Source organism: Episyrphus balteatus, chromosome 4 (assembly GCF_945859705.1).
Source record: "Episyrphus balteatus chromosome 4, idEpiBalt1.1, whole genome shotgun sequence".
In the NCBI taxonomy this organism is placed as follows: Eukaryota; Metazoa; Arthropoda; class Insecta; order Diptera; family Syrphidae; genus Episyrphus; species Episyrphus balteatus.
In genome coordinates this window covers 57389643-57409182 of record NC_079137.1, presented here as the reverse complement: position 1 = coordinate 57409182, position 19540 = coordinate 57389643, and the positions used below count along the sequence as shown (strand labels likewise).

The 19540-nt window shown below is 27.0% G+C and overlaps 1 protein-coding gene across 2 annotated transcripts; it reads left to right on the top strand.

Moving 5' to 3' along the window:
* Positions 1 to 255: 255 nt before the first annotated feature.
* Positions 256 to 14912, top strand: LOC129919034 (battenin-like). Of its 2 annotated transcripts, none has more exons than XM_055999839.1 (6): positions 256 to 336; positions 11162 to 11365; positions 11437 to 11576; positions 11639 to 11797; positions 13929 to 14262; positions 14329 to 14912. In XM_055999839.1, the coding sequence occupies exons 2-6, from the start codon at positions 11189 to 11191 to the stop codon at positions 14761 to 14763; spliced, it is 1245 nt and encodes a 414-aa protein (XP_055855814.1). In that variant the 5' UTR covers positions 256 to 336; positions 11162 to 11188; the 3' UTR covers positions 14764 to 14912. The 2 variants fall into 2 exon arrangements, with proteins under 2 accessions (XP_055855814.1, XP_055855813.1); XM_055999838.1 differs by lacking the exon at positions 256 to 336 and adding an exon at positions 343 to 532.
* Positions 14913 to 19540: the final 4628 nt, after the last annotated feature.

Here is a 19540-nt window from a genome sequence, read left to right as displayed (position 1 = left end):
ACATTTAATGGCAATTTAAACATTGTATTTGTTAAAGATCATGATCTACAAAAGAAATGAGGAAATTGCATTTTAATTGCTTGTTTATTTATACAAAAATTTTGTTGTGAGATGAGAGTATATCTTTTTTTTTTTTGTATTTCTGTTAAATGCTATCTCTCATATCAACACACGACCATGTGATAAATTCGTCATAAATCTGATTTTGCGAGGCTATATACATATATATAAAAAAAAATTCTATTCTACTCAAGCTATCTCCAGAACAATAACTTCAAGCTTAAATCTTTATAAAGGTCATTGATTAACTGCCTCCGCCCGCCATCACAGTACTGAGTGAGTTCTCGAATCTGAAAGCTGACTATAATTTTACAATAAATTAGTATTGGTATTTTGTAGCTTTTTTTTTGTAAACTATCAGATAAATTTAGACATTACTTGTCTTTTTACTTTCCCGGGTGTGACAACGAGAAAAAGTCTCTCTTGCAGCGTGTTTAGTTTGTCGGCAGTTGAATTTAAATTTTTTCTAAGGGTAGGTAAAATATAATCTCGGTTTTTACAAAAATCAGAAATTTTTAGAAGTGAACAAAAAAAAAAAATATATTTTTTGAAAATTGTGGAACCTAAAAAAACAAAATCTCAAACCAAAATTTGTTTAAAAAAATAAAACTTGAGTGTGTGATTACAAAAAATAATAATAAAAAAAAAACAATAATCATTATTTTAATGAGTATCTTTTATCTGTGACAAGTTGCTATAAGTGTAATTGGTTTCATTATCTTGTTAAAATTAAGTACAAACGGCATTGGAATTGAAATTATAATGTTTGAATACTTATTAAAACAAAAGCAATACAAAAATATGTATTAATTAGATGTGAATTAAAAAAAAAAAAAAAAAACAAAATGATTTGATCACGTGATTACAAAATGGATTCTGAATTAGGGTTTTTTTTTTCTCGAAAACACATGAATAAATAAATTAAGCAACAAATTTATATGCTTAAACTTATATTCCTAATTATGATAATTTAAACATTTCTCATTCGCCTGGTACTATCAATTTTTAAAAATGTCTGTGATTTCATAGAGTCTATTATGAACCAAATAAAACCAATTTTATGGAAAAGCCCCAGAAATGATTTGTTTAAATATTAAACAGACATCAAATATGTACCAACAGAAATATGTTTCAATTCAAATTTTATAACTTGAATAACACTTGTATAATCGTAGCTTTGAATCTGACATTTTTGCCGTATAAAGAACAAATAATAATGACTTGTAGAATATAATGAAACTCTTGATATTGCCGAAACAATTTTTACTTACATGTTACCGTATTTCTTGGAATTGGGAATAAAAAGTAAACTGATTATGTTAACATGCTTTATATAAAAATTTTATCCCTTAGTTGAATTTATCAGTTCGTAGGAGTTGTATAGTAACAAAATGGTTTATAGAACTTTTAAAACGGTGAGAATTATAAATTTAAGAAAAACTTGAGTTTAAAATAAATTTACATAAAAAGGATAATTTGGTTTAAATTTTTCTTTATTTTTTTTTTTTAGTTCATTTAAATCTAACTATCATAATTTAATATTAAATTATTTTGGGCATTTTGAACCTAATAGTGTATCAGATTATTTAGTTTTACCATAAAACTATACAATTTTCGGAATACAATTAGTTAAATAATAGTACGTATACGCCATAGTGAACCCTTATTTTTTTTTTTTTTAAGAAATCTAAATCAAGACAAATTTATAAATTATGGTGGTAAGTTTCTTAGTTGTGTTGAATTATTTTGTTTCTAATAAAAGCTCGAAAATATTCTGGCCATAATCTCGTAAAGTCCTCTCGATGTTTTCAAAAAACCAAATTGAAGCTTAATGAACAAAGTATCCGATCCTTATAGTGGTTAAGCTAAAAAAAATTTTTCCATTTTGAAAATTTTTTTGTTGCTGGTTTTTCTACGATCACTCAAAAACCGCAGAGGTTAAAAATTTTTAAAGTTCTAATCCAAAAACTAGACACTTGGAGCTGGAATTTCCTTCTTTAACGATTTCTTGTACGACCATTTCTTTCGAAGTTACGGCCTGTTGAAATATTCCCAAAAATTTGAAATTTTTTTTTTGATCTCTTAATTTTTTTCCAGTAGTGTACATTCAAGAACATAAAAACACAAAATTTTATCAAAAACCAAATATTTTTGTTAAAAGTAAAAATTAAAAAAAAAATGGTAGTTTTTCTGAATAATTTTAATGTAAGAAATAATTCAAATAAAAGTTGTAGGCGATCAACTTTTTCGTACAACTTTTTTTTCGTTAAGATGATTATTTTTGACAAAAATCGGTAACAATTCCGTCCACATATTTTTTTCCTGTATACTCTTTGTAGTGTTTAAGACATTTGCAAATTTTGAACATTTTCTATAAACGTTTACAGTTTTGTAGAATTTTTATGTAAAACACTTCATGTAATTTATCGATATTTTGTATGGATACACAAAATGAATTTGATAAAAAATATTTATTACGTTTAAATTGGGTTTTCATACCATATTTAAATTTTTTTTTTAAATTTATTTATTTGGGGGATACCAAGTTAACAATTCACATCAATCATTTTCGAAGAATAGTTCTATTGACTTTGTTTTGATGTTGTTTCATCCCTACACAGCACTCTGATTCATTTTTTCATTATTTTACGCATAATCTGCCCAAACTAAAAACTTATACTTAGTTTTAAAGTCGTGTTTGGTCAAAGTCTAAATTCAAAATTATAATTTAATCATAATATCTTTCGCTATTTATAATAATTTCTAAACCGCAAGTTAAAATCAACATAATGTTAAAATGCTAAATGAGAAATAAACCATTCATAAAATGACCGGTATATTTTAAATTATTATACAATAAATAACTTGAATAAATAAAGAATTTCAGCCAATCTACGACGTCAAGAATCTTTTATGCTTTGAATTTAGAATCTAAAATTAGCTAAACTTCTTAAGTGACTTGTGGCACATTAATTTATTTATTAATTTAGATTAAATTATGTGCATAATGTACGATTTGATATATAAAGCTTTCATTTTAAAAAAGGTTTTCGGATAAGAAGTCTCTTGTAAAACTGAAGAGTATTTTTTAAACTTAAGTCAAAGATAAACAAAAATTTAACAATGCAACAAAAAATAAATAAAATGCACGACTGGGTCGCACGAACTTGCTCTTAGAGTTCAAGTTGCTTAAATTTTTAAGACTTTTTATATAGAAATTTGAGAAATGTCAGGTACCTACATACCTATATAAAAAAAAAATAAAATAAATTGCCCTCCCTCCAAAACAAGTATGCAGTTTTGATTGATATATTAAGATGCATTTTTAGAAAAACAATTTTTAAAATCGTTTGAGCCGTTTTTTAAAAAACTAATTTTGTACCTATAAATAATTTTTTGGAAAAAAAGTTTTAAAATAAAATTGGTATGCCATTTTGTAGAAATCACTAATCAACATCTAAAAATAAAAAAATTTTCAAAATTTTTTTAAAAATCCAAAAATTATTTTTTTTTGAAATTTTATTTTTGGCTTATATTAAAATTATATAAATGCTTTTTCACAAAAAGTTTCGTTGAAATCGAATAAGCATTTTCGCAGCAAATCGGATTTAAAAAAAAAAACGGTTCTATGACAAGTACCGTTAATAATGATTTTCAAAAATAAATTTTTTCATTAGAAGATAGACCTTGTCTTAAAACTTCCAATTGAATTTTTTAAATAAAATCGTTGTAGCCGTTTTTGAGCAATTTCAACTTGACTAAAGTCGGTATATGACAAGTACCGTTATTTTTGGTCCAAAAAAATTAATTAAAAAAACCCCTCTGGAAAGTTGCCAAATAACGTTACATAACAAATTGACATCAATCAGTCCATCCGTTTAGGCTGTAGCTTCGATTTCAGACAGACGAACAGACGGACTTCCAGGACCCACATTTTTGGCATTCTCTATAATCGTAATGTCATGGAAAAATGCTATCTCAACTTTTTTTTTTTGTACAAATGCATAACTTGATACCTATGTATATAGTACCTATATCGCAAGTAAAAAAGGTTATATGTATGAGTGTTGATCTGTTCCATCCTAGCTTTTTAACTACTTGCCCTAATATAACTAATAACGTGTTGATGGAATGGTCTTGCTCCACCGCAAGTTATTGGCTGGTTATTAAGTTTAATATAGTGCCTTTTGGAGGAAAATATTTCATTTCATATTATTTCTAGTCTATTTAATAGACCCGAGCTCCAGAGCAAAAATAGAACAAATTCGTTCAAGACTTTTTATTGGCGATTATGATTCCTTGGCATACAAGAATACTCCAGCCAAAAGTGCTACTAAATCCATTGGTGCATTTCTGAGAAAACGGCAACACTGGTCGGTTTTCAGTTTTTTTGATTTAACTCGAAAACCAAGCCTGACTTTGAAATGGTTCAAAGACACTTTTCATAGCAAATTAAATTTTCTGTCAAGTTAAGATGGTTAAAAAATTTTAAAAATTATTTTTGTCTAAAATTCTAACCTAAAATCAAAGAAAAAAAAGTTAAAAAATTGACAATTTTATTTTTTTTTACTAAATCAAGTGGCATTTTGTGTATGTAGCCGGGACGTCCAAACTTTGTACTAATGAAATAAAGTAGAGGTAAAATCCTTTGATAATATGCAATTTTTAATTTTTTTTGTCAAGAAACAACTTAAATGTACCTATTCAAAAATTAGCACTTTTTCTAAATTTTTGACTTTTTTAGTTAAAAGCAAGTTTTTAAAACTCGATAAAGTCGTATTAATTGGTAACTTTTAGACTTTTAAAGTAAGCATACTTCGAGGGATTGATTTAATATAAACTAAATATGACAAACAAAAAAATTTATTTGCATCCTTATGGCCTTTTGTGCAATTTTGTGTATGTGCATTTTTATAAATTCGGGTCGAATGGATGGACGGAGAGCCATTAGCTTTGGTCTATTGCATAGAAGAACATTTAATACCAACTCTTTTACTGTTTTCAATGGCCTGAAAAACAATTCTTGTAAAATCCGCGACCAACGAAAAGTTTCTCTTGAAAAACGAAAAAAATTGTCTAATGAGTTTGAAACAAAATAGGTCAGGGAAATTAGTAAATCAAATTGCACTTTTCGCGGGACAAATTTTTTTCATGGAACGTATATAGGTGAATGTCCTTATCGTAAAAGTGAATTTTTTGGGATGATAAGATATCGGGAACAGCCGCCATCTTGGAAAAGAGTTCAGTGCCGTTTTTATTTTATAACTCCATTTTTACTCATTTAAACCAAAAATGTCCGAGGGTAGACTTATTATCAATTAAATTATCTAAAAAATGATATACAAATGAATTCCGTGAGTTAGTTCAATTCAATTTTATAGTCGGTCAAAGTCCGGGTTCTTCTCGCAAGGTTAAGACAATATGACATTTTTTCAAATATCTGAAGAACTTTTGATTTGTTGGGGATTTTCTTAAAGTATGAATTATAGCACTTTGAATTATCTATGAAATTTGCCCTTTATCGTTACTGTAACCAACATAATGTATAAGCCATCTAACGTCGAAGTTCACATTCTACTATCCAAAAGTGAGAAAATAACAAGTTTTCTTCTATTAGACCGAGCAAATTTTTGAAGTGGAGGTATAACCAAAATATAAGTAAACAGTTTTTTAACTATATTCGTCTAAATATTGAATTCAAAGTTTGAAATCTTTAATGTTAACCTTTATATGGTTTTCGAGGTTTTAAATGAAGTGAATTTTCCAATTAATGTGAATAAGCTCAAGTGACACTATTTAAAATTCTAAATATAAGAACTGATGCCCTGTCATTTTTCCTAAACATGAACACCTCAATCTCAGCATTACGATAAGTATAACTCAAGATATGAGGTGTGTAAGCTGTTATGTTTTCGAGACTATTGTGTTTAATTTTTGATTGTTTATTTGATCTATTGAAATCCCAAATATGTTCAGTTAAAAAATCGTAAATCATGACTTCGACGTTTGGTTGCCTCTACAATGTGATGGTTACAAAAACAATAAAGGTTTCATTTCATAGATAATTAAAAGTGCTATAATTCATTCTTTAAGAAAATCCCAAACAAATCAAAAGTTCTTCAGATATTTGAAAAAATGTCATATTGTCTTAACCTTGCGAGAAGAACCCGGACTTTGACCGACTATAAAATTGAATTTAACTAACTCACGGAATTCATTTGTATATCATTTTTTAGATAATTTAAATGATAATAAGTCTACCCTCGGACATTTTTGGTTTAAATGAGTAAAAATGGAGTTATAAAATAAAAACGGCACCGACCTCTTTTCCAAGATGGCGGCTGTTCCCGATATCTTATCATCCCAAAAAATTCACTTTTACGATAAGGACATTCACCTAAATACGTTCCATGAAAAAAATTTGTCCCGCGAAAAGTGCAATTTGATTTACTAATTTCCCTGAGCTATTTTGTTTCAAACTCATTAGAGTATTTTTTTCGTTTTTCAAGAGAAACTTTTCGTTGGTCGCGGATTTTACAAGAATTGTTTTTCAGGCCATTGAAAACAGTAAAAGAGTTGGTATTAAATGTTCTTCTATGCAATAGACCAAAGCTAATGGCTCTCCGTCCATCCATTCGACCCGAATTTATAAAAATGCACATACACAAAATTGCACAAAAGGCCATAAGGATGCAAATAAATTTTTTTGTTTGTCATATTTAGTTTATATTAAATCAATCCCTCGAAGTATGTTTACTTTAAAAGTCTAAAAGTTACCAATTAATACGATTTTATCGAGTTTTAAAAACTTGCTTTTAACTAAAAAAGTCAAAAATTTAGAAAAAGTGCTAATTTTTGAATAGGTACATTTAAGTTGTTTCTTGACAAAAAAAATTAAAAATTGCATATTATCAAAGGATTTTACCTCTACTTTATTTCATTAGTACAAAGTTTGGACGTCCCGGCTACATACACAAAATGCCGCTTGATTTAGTAAAAAAAAATAAAATTGTCAATTTTTTAACTTTTTTTTCTTTGATTTTAGGTTAGAATTTTAGACAAAAATAATTTTTAAAATTTTTTAACCATCTTAACTTGACAGAAAATTTAATTTGCTATGAAAAGTGTCTTTGAACCATTTCAAAGTCAGGCTTGGTTTTCGAGTTAAATCAAAAAAACTGAAAACCGACCAGTGTTGCCGTTTTCTCAGAAATGCACCAATGGATTTAGTAGCACTTTTGGCTGGAGTATTCTTGTATGCCAAGGAATCATAATCGCCAATAAAAACTCTTGAACGAATTTGTTCCATCCAAAAGGGTCTATTCAATAGACTATTCAACTTTTTTTCAATTTCAATTTATCAATTCCTTAGTATCATTCTTAATTTAAAAAGTATCTTTCTTATTTTATAAATACATACAAGACTAAATATATATAATATATTTTTTTAATGTTTCAAATACATACTAATTCACATCAATTCCACGGAAGTTAAACGGAGAATATATTATATCAATAACATTATATAAGTCATTAAGATTGAATAACCTGCCTCATTATTGTAGTTCCCCTATCGCTAGAACTATCAAATTAAAAGTTCTAAAACCTTAATACATTCACCAAACAATATGGTACCTCGTCAATAAGCTATTTTTCATATTGTTAAGTAATTTTGATACTTTCAAAATTTCGTAAATGAGGAGTGAGTTTTCACATTTTTTTTTTTCAACTAGGTATGTGCATTTTTTACTTGCGATATAGGTACTATAGGGCAAGTTTAGGATTCGTAAAAAAAATCGAACTTGAGATAACAATTTTACATGACATTACGATGATGGAGAATGCCAAAAAAGTGGGTCCGGCAATTCTGTCTGTCTGTCTGTGTGTCTGTCTGTCTGTCTGTCTGTCTGTCTGTCTGTCTGTGTGTCTGTCTCTATCTGGAGCTGCAGCCTAAACGAGTGAAGTGATTTTCTTCAAACTTGGTAGTTAGCAGTTTTTGGTGATTCTCTAGAGGGGAAATTGAAATTTTTTTTTTTATGACCAAAACTAACGGTACCTGCCATATAACGGAAATAGAAAAGTTAATTTTTTTCAAAAACGGCTCTGACGATTTTGATTAAAATTTTTGTGTTTAGTACTACACATAAGAGCCAACTTTTTAAATAAAAAAATATTTTTTGTACCGTTATTAACGGTACCTGTCATAGAACGGTTTTTTTCGTTTCTGAATATCTCGTACAACATTAACCCGATTTAAATGAAAATTTGTATACAAAAGTGTGTAAGTAAAGATAATATTAAAATTTTAGAAAATTTTCAAAAAACGCATTTTTGGATTTTTAACAAATATTTCAGAATTTTTTTTTGAAAAATCAATTTTTTGAAAACGGATCAATGAAAAATTTTGAAATTTAGTTTTTATGTGTAAATTAATTATTTCTTCAAAATGGCATACCAACTTTTTTTTTGAAAAATGTTAAAAAATTTTTATATATAAAAATTTATTCTTTTAAAAAACGGCTCCTACAATTTTCGAAATTTTTTTTCTAAAAATACCTTTTTATACAAGAAATAAAATGACATATTTGTTTTTTTTTTTTAAGATAATTTAAAACGGAGTTTAATTAATTATAAAAACAGATTTAATTTTTTTATACTACTTATGAAATTTCTTCAAAATATCAAATTTTAAATTTCTTGAATAAATAGCTTTAACATTATAGTTACTTTAAGCATAAGAGCAAGTACGTGCGACCCCAGTCGTGCAATTTATTTTTAACCCAAATTAAAATTCTCAATTTAAATTTTTTAAGTTGAGTGAAAACATAACTCAGAAGTTGGGACACAGGTGAAAATATAAAATCTAAATTTGAAAAAATTACAATCTTGCTGTTTGTTTTTTTTTCGAATTTGTGAAAAAATGTAAAAAAAAGTGTTTTTTTTTCTCCTTTTTTGAAAAAATTACTCCCCATTTAGCAAACCTCAAAAATTTTCTCATAAAGAATCTTTTAAAATCAAAACTACAAAAAAAAAAATAATAAAAAAAAAAAAATGGGCAGAACTGATCTCATAAAAAAATATTTCCCTTTTAGTTGCATCGTAGCTAAAACTAGTTAGAATATTGTTAAAAAAAAAAAACTTGAATTGATTTTTTTTCATGAAAGTACCGAACATTATTTAATGCAGTTGAAAAAAAAAGTTAAATAAGAGTTGATTAATTAGTGCGATTAGTAACGAAGAAAAAAAAAATAACAAAAATAATAAAAATTATTAAAATTATTTTTATTTTAAGTGGAGTGTACCTGGGCGAAACGCTTTATAAATTTTTGGAGTTGAGGTCACTTGAAATTATATTGAATTAGTGCGATTAGTTTAATAAATCTCATGCGCAGTAATAGTTGTCATGGCACTTTTTTCATTTAGATCACAGGGTGATTCAAAATATTGGACCACTGGCAGTGTCTGTTCTTAGTTTTGAACAGAGCCTTACATATAAATGTTCCGAAGCTGATATTTTTTTGTACCAAAGTCTCAATATTGGTTTTGAATTTAAGATTTGATTTGATGCATTCAGGTAAAAAAAAAATCAAAAATCTATTTTTTTGGATTTTCGAGAAAAAAATCCAAGGGGTAGGTATCTACCCCTTAACAAAAAAAAATTAAATTTTAAAAATTTCCTCCAATTCCATTGAGTGAGACATCAAAGAAAAAGTCTTTCAAAGCTCTATTCATAACTAGAAACTAAAAGTTTCTTCGAGCTCTGGTTCCTGAGATATTTTCAACAAAACATTTCTCTTTTCTTCTTTCCCTTTGTATGCTCATCGGTGGCACCATAGCTTCTAAACTACTTATTATAGTTTGAGATATGAAATATCGTTGGAAGCTCCTTTTTTGTCCGCTGGTTAAAGGCTAGGTGGTGTTGCATGAAACTGATTATGGCGCCCTCTAGAGGCAAAAGTCATCAACTATTTCTTATTTTATTTTTAAATGTATAGAGACTGTGAATACACTTTATAAAACCAAAATAATTTAATAAAAATAAGTAATTCCAAAAACTAAAACATTGTTACTCCAAAATCACGCTCTAAAAAAGTACCTAAGAAACAAGAAAATAGTCGCATAAAGAAATTGTATTTTTCGTTTAGATAGTCGAAGCATTTAAGCATTCTTAACTTCTTTATTGTGTTTCTAGACTGATCAAATTTTAAGTCCTTTATTTGAGTACCTACTTTTTAACCAACTTCAAAAATCTCATTTTGATAATAATAATGAACAAAATTTTCAGGACGCGGAATATTTTTTCCATCAATTGAAATAAATTAGGATGGTTTTTTTTTTTTTTTTTGGGTAAAACAATAACATATTTCTTCCCTTCATAGCAACATTTATCTATTTTGCTTGTCAAAAAAAAACTTTGGCTTAAGCATTTTGCGTTGAACTGTTTAAACAATCGTAAAGTTTAACTTAAAAATCCAGAATATAAAAATAAAAACTAAGGTCCAAATGAAAGCGTTAAATGACGCAATACAAACCCGGAAAGCTCCAAAAATTAAGTCATATACCACGATTTTAACTTAATTTTATAATATATATTTTTTTTGTTTTATTTTTTTTTTTTTGCTTATTCAGTACCTACATAAGAAATTCTCTACAGACTCACTTAGCAAGTTGTATCTCGAATAATATTTTGAAATTTAATCAAAGATATTCCCTTTGGTAGTTTTCTGTATCTCAGTCAGAAAAAAGTTGTCTGTTTGTAAAGGTTACATTTAATTTAATAAAAGTTTAAGCTCGGAATTGATATTAAGAACCAAGATTTAATTTGAAATTTTTTAATTTGAATTTTGTTATAATGCCGCACTTAAAGGCTTCGAAGATGTATCAGGTAGAATTTTAGAAAAATTTTTGGATTTGATTTTTGATTTGGTTAAAGAATTCATTTTATTGTTAGATTTTGTGAAAAAAATAAATATTTTGTGATTTTTATGTTTAGTTTAAAAGTGATTAATAAATTAAATACAATTAAAATTAATAACATAAATTAAAAAACAAAATTAAAAATAATTAATATTTTTTATATTTTTTTTATTGCCTATTCCAGGTTAATATAAAATTAAAAGACACTAAAATGACGGTAGCGAAAAAAAAGGATGAAGATAGTGAAAAAAATCAAACGCGCGACGATAAGCAACTTTGGAGAGATTTAGTTGGATTTTGGATTTTAGGCCTGTGTAATAATTTTGGCTATGTTGTTATGTTGAGTGCGGCACACGATATTATTGCACGATTTGATCATCAAAATCATGTGAGATTTTATAATTTTATTTAAATTTTTCTTTTTTTTTAAGTGAGTGTTTTTTTTTTTATTTTATGTAGGCTCCAGCTCCTGAAGAAATAAAAACCGAAGTATTACAACGTCAGTGTCATATTGTTAGTACGGGTGCAATACTTTTAGCTGATGTTGTACCAGGTTTAGCTGTGAAGGTAATCGTACCGTTTTTACCGTTTTGGGTCAAGTAATGAATTATACATGAATTAGAATATAATCTTATTTTAATTTTTTTCATTTTGCTTGCAGTACAAGAGTGATATCTGCAATTTTTCTAACTTCAATGAGCTTTTTGTTGGTTGCTTTTGCTAATTCTCATATGATAGCAATTATTGGAGTTGCTTGTACATCGGCAGCATGTGGCATAGGAGAATCAACAATTCTGGCTTATACTTCAAATTACAACAAGTAAGTTTACCGAAAGTTTAAATATTTCTTCCCCCGGACACTGTAGGCTTTCTATCGGCCGACCCGGTAGCTTATTCGGTCTCTCAATCATATTAAAAAACCTATGAAAGTGCGCACCCTAGAACGATTAAGTATCGACTGATCATTACCTATTTAAAATCAGCTGTTGTTATGGTGTACCTAGTATAAGTATTGTCTTTGTCATTCAGTGAGTATAGTTATAGTAATATAATTAGCAGATAAGGGTTTTGGGAAATTCCCTAGAGGGTATATTGAATTTTTTTAAGGAAAAACATTAACGGTTCATTAAATGTGAGAAAATGGGAAGGTTCTTTTTTATCAAATTTTTAAAAAATAAGGCCCTACTTAAAAATAGTTTTTTTGGAGCCGTTATTAACCGTTTATGCCATTGAAAAGTTTTTTCTAATGATTTTCTCGCAAACTAACGACCGGTTTCATCATAAACGATTTCAACGAATATATCTAAAAAAATAATTTGAATCATTTTTCATACAATTTTCTGTATTTAAATTTATTGAAAACTGACCAACCTACAAATCAATTAATATTTCTGCTTTTGCTCAAGCAAGCTTAGAATTGTAAAAAAAAAAATCGAGATAAACATTGAGGCATGATAAAGAATCCCAAAAATGTGGGTGTCGCAATTCTGTCTGTCTATCCGTATCTCAAGCTATACCGCGAATCTCTGAAGTGATTGGCATCAAACAAAGGGATAACGGGTTTTAGGTCACTCTCATAATGTGTACCTACTGTTGAAAATAGGGTCCTATTTTTTTAATAATACCCTTATTTGTTGAAATGTAACGGTAGGTACCGGTTTTCTTTTCTCCGACTCTCTCATTCAAAATTTAGAAAACCTATCAATTTTCAACAAAAAAAAAATTGATTTTTTTTGTTTGATAAAACAAAATTTTAGATAACCAGTCTACGAATTTTCTTGCGTAAATGTATTGATTAATACTTTCTTTTGAACGCAATTGCAATTTTTTTTGAAAATAAAAATTGTAATACACAAAAAATATTTTTTTAAAACACGCCTCCAACAATATTTCAATTTTTTTTTTACAATAAATCAAATGGAATACTTGGTTTGGAGTTAAAAATTATTTAAAAAAGTATTTCATAATAATTTTTAAAACAACTTTTTGTATTTTTTTACATACTTTTAAAATTAACAATGAAATTCTAATGAGTATTTGCATAAAAACTTTCACCCTTAAATAATTTTCTACAATTTGCTTAAAAAAATTAGATATTTTTAGCCACCTTGGCCCAGAAGAAACGCACACTATTTTGTTGGCCAATAAGATTTTCAAGATTCCGCTAAAATTAGTAGGTTTATTTCTGAATGTTTAAGCTCACTTTTGAACTTAACTTTTACTTGAATAAAATATAATACGCAAACCAGAACATAAAAATTACAGAATAAATTTTGGCACACTAATAAGTAATTAATAAGCTACAATTTTAATTAGGTACCTATATCGTACGGTCCAATTACTTCAGGCTAATTTTAGCGGGAATTCAATAATTCTAAAACTTTGCGAGCTACAATTTTTGGTTTGCCCAAGAAATTAGCATTTAGCTAAAATTTCAGATATTTATTTTATTTCATTCAAGTGGCCAAAGTTAGTTCTAAAAAAATTTTCGAAAGCCTTTAAGCGTATGAATATTCGGCTTAAAAAATTGTCAAAACTTCTTCAAATGAAAACAGGACAAATAAATTTAATAATAACCAGTTCCCATGCTGTAGACAACAAACAAAAGGTTTATTTATTGAAATTATATATAGCGTGAAAATTGAAGGAGTTGTGGAAAAATGTTGGTCATTTTCCGTTCTTATTTGGGCATTTCATTGTCAATATATACCTCACGTACTGTTAATAAAATTAAAATCCTTCCATAAAATGAATTATTTGTACAACCGGCTACCACAAATTTGTATTTATTGTTGGTTAAAAATAATAATACTCTTCTTTTCAAAAAAATTTTTACATTTAAAAATTTATTCTATTCATATAAAGCTCAAGCTGAAATATTGAAATCCTGTTACAGTTTCTTTTCATATTTTTTCAAAAGTAATTAGCTGATTTTTATTTAACAATTTTAGGAACACTCTTTCAACATGGTCATCTGGTACCGGAGGTGCTGGTATAATTGGTTCCATTGCATATGCTGGACTTGTTGCCTTGGGACTTAACTCCAGAGATACAATGTTAATCATGATGTTAATTCCCATTCTTCAATGTGTAGCATTTTGGGTGATTTTGCGCAAACCTCAAGTTATTAAGGAGGAAAACAGTATCTCAATTGTAGACATGACTCCAGATTCCAAAGAACTTGAAGGTTTAGTGGAGAGAGTAAAATATATGGCAAAATTAATGAAATATATGGCACCTCTGCTATTTGTCTATTTCTTTGAATATTTCATCAATCAAGGACTGGTGAGTTAAAAAAAAAACTGAAAAATAAAGCCAATTTTTTTTTTAACGTGTTTTTACAATTTTCAGTTCGAATTGGAGTATTTTGAAAATACATTCCTCGATAAGGAAGCTCAATATCGTTGGTTATGTGTCGACTACCAAATTGGTGTATTTATATCACGTTCTTCAGTGAACATTATTAGTTTCCGAAGAATTTGGGTTTTTGCAGTTTTGCAATTTATAAATGTTGCATACTTTATGACAGAAGTTATATACTTTTATTCACCAACTATTTGGATACCATTTGCTGTTGTTTTGTGGGAAGGTCTACTCGGAGGTGGTGCTTATGTTAATACTTTCTACAGAATGTCTAAAGATATTCCAAAATCACGACGAGAATTTGCTATCGGAGTAACGGTGCAGGCTGATTCACTAGGTATTATGATAGCTGGATTTTTAGCTTTGCCCGTTCACAATGCTATTTGCAGAATGCCGGAATATGAGAGACTTACATTTTCATAAGATATTTTTTTTTTTGTTTCGATTTTATAAAATAAGTTAAAATGTATGATAATAGTTTTAAGGAATTATTTTTAAGAAAATTAAGATTAATTCAGTCATAAATATAAAAATAAATTTAAAAAGATGATGTCCGACTTTTAAAGTCTTAACTTGATTTTTTTAATTTATTTTTTTTTAAACGATTGATTAATTTTGCTAAATAACAATAGCTTTTTCAATTGCCACCAGAAATTGTACGACAGAACTGGTAGCAGGAGTGATTGAGAAAGTAATAAAAATGTAGAAAACGTAGAATGAAATAAATCAAAGAAGGAATATTTTAATAATCTTAGGCCATGTGAGAATTGCGTTAAAATGTTGGTTGAAAATTTGACGTTTAGTTTTAATTTGGCACTAGCGTGGTGAATAAAATGGGTTATAATTTATCCAGCTGCGGAGCAGGCTAAAATTTGACACTAGTGGTTACAATTTGACATATCTCAAGATAAAAAGATCAAGATACGTTTGAAATTATTTTTGTTATAATACGTTGATATATTTTAAGAAATGTAAAAGTAATAATACAAAGTATTTCCTCAAATTATAATTCATCTTGAAAAATTGAAAATGTAAAGGTTTTTTATTTTTTATATTTATATTTTGTTGACAGCTTTGAACTATGAATTATGTCGTTTTCTATTGACGAATCTCAGAATGAGATTTGTGAATTTGACAGCTGAAAGGGGGGGTGAAGAGGGGAAATAGTGGACAAATCTCAGATTTCATGATCTATTTGCGTCCTGAGATTAAAAAAAATGACAAAAAAATGAATCTGAGATTCAAGAATCTGATTCTGGATTTTTATCAAGATTCACGCATACAAACACAAGCACTTTCACATACACTCCTCTGTTTGACATTTGTCTGAACATTTGTTGTTGTTTTATTTTTTTTATACGCACAGATTTCGCACACAATTACAAAACTAGATTTCATATTCTATTTGCAGTGGAAAATCTGAGAATTTTACACAAAAATCTCAAAAGTCAATAGAAAACGACATTAGCTTTCGAAGACTGAATTAAAAACTGTCAGAATGGTACGTTACGTTTGATCGTAATGAGGTCGGAATTTATCGATAAAAATAAAAAAAAAGTAAGTATGTGAAATTGAGAATTTCTTACATTTTTATACTAGAATATTTAATTTCATATTTTTTCAACTGGGTTTTGTTAAAAAAAAAAAATTAATTGAATATAAGAAAATTCATTTTTGAGGGAAATTTTGTTTTACCTTGAGGGAATTTAAACAAATTTTAATCAAAGTAGTACCAAAAAAGTCCTATTTAACTCATTTTAACCCAATTCGAACTGCAAAAAAATATATTTGATCCCTTTTTATTAACCAAATGTCAAAATTTTAACCCAATTCGCACCTCAGGATAAATTTCTTTTTTCTGTTGGACCGAATACATTTCAAAAATGTATTGACTCTTTGAGAAATCAAATTTCGAAAGAATTCCGTTGCAGTGGCACTACTGGAAATAACATCATTTGTATAAGCACCTCTGACGAGTGAGCCATTTACATTTAAATTTCTTCAGCTCTTTTCCATCGGAATTTCTGTTCTTTCACATACTTTGGGGCGACTTTTTAAAAGCCAAAATTCCATATAAACTACACTACTTGTACTTAAAATAAATTTAATACTTTTTGATTTCGACGTTTGTAGTATTTGTATTTAATTTAAATCGCTGTAATTTTTTAATTGTTTATTGCAAAAATTAATCCTTAAGGCTTAAGTCATCAAATATTTTAAAATTCGGTAATTTTTTTTTTAACTTTATTTCTTTCATTTGTTGCGTTCCGCACTTTTGTCCCAAAAATGATTTTTAAGTTAAAAGGATTATATCTACCTACCTATAAACAACCGTGCCAAAAATCAGAACTACCAGATTTTACGAAAGGTCGCGGAATGATGGGTATGAACAAAATTCAAAAACTAAAATATCAAATTTTAGTTAAATTTTAATTTCGGTTCCATTTAATTTGAATTGAGGAACCTAGCTGTAATGGCAATATCAACGAACTTTAAAAAATCTTTTTAGTTTATTTGAAAATAAATTGAATTTTTGTTCCTATATTCTTGGTATGCTGTAAAAATCCAAAAAATTAATCTTGAAAAATGGTAAATTTTATTCATTTTATCCTTTCTTTTTAAAAAAATATAATATGCATTTAAATTTTCCAATTTTTTCTTCGATCTTAGTTAATTTCATTGGAAATCTGAAACTTAATAGCAGATTTATGTTGAAGTCATGAATCATATAAGTTTCAGTCATAGACAGGAAGTGCAGATTTGAATAAAATAATTATTTCTTATCACCATCGATGATAAAAACATATGAACCAAAAAGGTACATAAAATTAATGAATTTGTACATTAAATTAATGTAAAAATTCATGGCAAATGAGCCAATGTACAAATTCATTAAATTTAAGAATCTTTTTATGAACAAATTCATAAGCGAATAAATCTTTCTTAAAATTTAAGAATAAGTTTTTAAATTTTAAGAATTCTGTTCATAAACGAATTCGAAAATTTTTGAACATGTTTAAGAAAAGTTTCTTAGATTTTAAGAAAAGTTTCTTAGATTTTAAGAAAATTTCATACAATTTAAGAATTATTTCTTAAATCTTTTTTTTTTGCTATAATTTAAGAATAAAGTTTAAGAGGAGTTTCTTACATTTTAAGATTATTTCTTAAATTTTATGATTTTTTTCATAAATTTCGTAAAAATTTAAATGAAATTTTGCTTATATTTTATGAAAAAAAAAAATCATAAAAACTATGAATTTTTCTTAAAGTTTTATGATTGCTTTCATAAAATATAATACACTTTTCATTAAAATTTATGCAGTTATTTATATAAATGCATATAATACATTACCATTCCAAGCCTTTAATTTGTTGCTAAAAAAATGTATTCCAAACAAACAAACAAACAGCAAAAGAAAACAACACAAAATCTAAAACAAAAAAATGAAAATTGTTTTTAAAAATAAAAGAAATTATTAAGTGTTTAAACGTTATAAAAATGTTTTATTGATCACTATCACTATAAATTTAACTATAAATTGAATTTTTAATTTAATTTTACTTCTTTAATGGATGCATCATCTGGAAAGATAGAGAAAAGTTTGTATTAGTAAAATGAATATGTAGTATTTGGTTTAAAAAAATCGAAATAGCTAGAAGGTTAAATTATCTAATTCTTACCTAATTGTAATCGGCAGCATTAGACTCTGGAGCTGAAAAAAAAAACAATACAAAATTGAATAAGTTTGGGAAAGATAAAAATATAAAGAATTTAGGTACCTATGAGAAATGTTGATAATATTAAGTTAAAACAAAATTTAAATATTTAGAGAAATAAAATAAAATGCAACACTTCTTACTAAATTCAATGTTTTGCTTTAGTTTGCAATGACAATTTCAAGTGTACAGGATTTGTTGAGAATCGCCTTTAATATGGTTTTTATTTTGTGTTGATTTTTCCCCCTTTGCCGGTCCAAAGTTGAAGATTACGTACGTGCCTCCATATTTCACAAAAATATAAAATTACGATTTTCAATTTTAAAATATGTTCCTATAACAAAAAAAAAAAAAAATATATTTAATAAATAAAAGAAAGCAATTTTTAACATTATATGTTTTTATACTTATCTGAGTATATGGGAAAGAGGCAACAGGAACCAACAATATTTTACACTTTTGAAATGTACTTATACTCTTTAAAATTGTCTACGTGGTTAAAATGCTTAACACTTAACACTATAAACAATATTGTCTTTTATTCACAAACTTTTATAACTTGTTTCGGCAACGACCGTCCACTTGAATATCAGATTTTAAATTAAATCCTCAAAGAAATCTTTCTAAAAAAAAATACATTAATACATTAATTTTAAGAAAAAATACTTAAAAACAAAAAATTTATGAACTTCTTACAAATGTAATTTTGAAAATAGAAGGGAAAAAGTCAATTTTAAAAATTATTTTAACTCAAAATACAACTGAATGGAAAATAATAGTGAATTTCATTCATAAAAGTATGTCCAGATTCTATGATTCAGCAAAATATTCTTTCAAATTGGAGCTAGAAGTTTATGAATTTATTCATAAACTTTCGTATTCGTTCTTAAAAAAAATTCATAAAAATATTTTCCATGGGAAAATTTTTATGAAAAATGATTCTTAAATTTTATGAATCTTTCTTAAAACTAAAATTTTTTTTTTAAGAATTTGTGCTTAAATTTAATTAATTTTTCTTAAAAATGTATGAATTTTGGTTAATGAACGAGATTCATAGTTTTTAAGAATAATACTTTTTTTCAGTGTACAAAATACATAATTTATCAAAAATAATAATCTTATTTCTTTGCTAATTACTCTCCAAACTATTGACACTAAACTTTTCCTTCAGACAACTTAAACAACAAATTAAACGCTTTAGAATTCTGTTATGCAAGCATGAAATTACTTTCGATTTTTTTTTAGTCTTGAAGATTCTTTTATTATCTACAAATTACACCACAATGAAGTTTTGTTGCATATTATCAGTGCAAGTCAATTAAATCCTTAAAATAATAAACTTTAGTCATGTGACTAAACATCCAAGACGCACTTAAGTTAAACTTGCTTCAGGCCAGACGAACATAAAGAAAAAAAAGATAGTTGACATTGCAAACTAAATGCGTATAATTTGCATGAAGTGTTAATATAATTATTGTCTCGT